Source organism: Dendrobium catenatum, unplaced genomic scaffold (assembly GCF_001605985.2).
Source record: "Dendrobium catenatum unplaced genomic scaffold, ASM160598v2 original_scaffold_154039, whole genome shotgun sequence".
NCBI classification, from domain to species: domain Eukaryota; kingdom Viridiplantae; phylum Streptophyta; class Magnoliopsida; order Asparagales; family Orchidaceae; genus Dendrobium; species Dendrobium catenatum.
The window spans coordinates 1-932 of record NW_021472467.1 but is presented as its reverse complement, the minus strand read 5'-3'; the positions used below and the strand labels follow the sequence as shown (position 1 = coordinate 932).

Sequence of the window (932 nt, the reverse complement as noted above, 5' to 3'; positions counted from 1 at the left end):
AAATTGACATATATATATATCATCATCATCATGACCAAGTCACCGTAGCGAATAAAGAGTAACGTGGCACATTTTCATTGAGCTATGAACTTCGAAGTATAATTCATCCTCCAAAGGAGCACCCACTTTTCTCCCTTCTATGTATATTCTACTGGCTCAGGCTTATTAAAAGTAAAACCCAAAGCGTCAATGGCTCTACCAACGCCTCTTCTCATCTCCCTCATCCTCCTCCCCTCTCCCTCCACTGCCAATGAGGGCAACATCCTCGCCACTGGCGATATCCTCCCCACGGACGGCCAGCTCTCCTACAAAGACGCCGCCTTTGTCATTCAAGATGACTGCAATCTCGTCCTCTACACAGACGAACTTCCCAACGGCTTCCAGTCCGCAACCAATGGCTTAGGCACCAACTGCACCCTGACCCTCTCCGATCACGGCCAACTCCTCATAAAAAACGGCCAAGGCTTAGAGCTATGGTCCTCTCCCGGCGGAACCAAGAAGGGCAAATACGTCGCTGTTCTCGGCCCTGACGGCGTTCTCAACGTCTTCGGACCCTCGGTTTGGTCTACCCCTCGTTACTCATCTCCATCCGCCATTATCGACGGCGAGTTGAACGACTCACCTTTGGTGCGCAACGTGTTGTTTTCCTCGCAATTTCTCATGAACGAGAACTCGAAGCTGACGAGTAGAGACTACACTTTGGAGATTACAGAGGATTGTAATCTTGAGTTTCGTAAGGCATCGGTGGGAGTGGTGTGGCAGAGCGAGACTAAGGGGAAGGGGAAGCATTGCTTGGTAAGTTTGACAATCGCGGAAGGATTGCAGTGGTTGATGACCGGGACAAGGTTTTGTGGTGGAGCAAGCCGGCGAGGGTCGACGGAGATTATGTTCTTGTTGTTCAGATAAACGGGCAGGCGGTTGTTTATGGACCT

The 932-nt window shown here is 50.4% G+C and overlaps 1 protein-coding gene across 1 annotated transcript; it reads left to right on the top strand.

Annotated features, from left to right (window-relative positions):
- The first annotated feature begins 189 nt into the window (after positions 1 to 189).
- Positions 190 to 906, top strand: LOC110107281 (mannose-specific lectin 2-like). Its single transcript, XM_020837485.1, has one exon. It carries the CDS (start codon positions 190 to 192, stop codon positions 904 to 906), a length of 717 nt encoding a protein of 238 aa, XP_020693144.1.
- Positions 907 to 932: the final 26 nt, after the last annotated feature.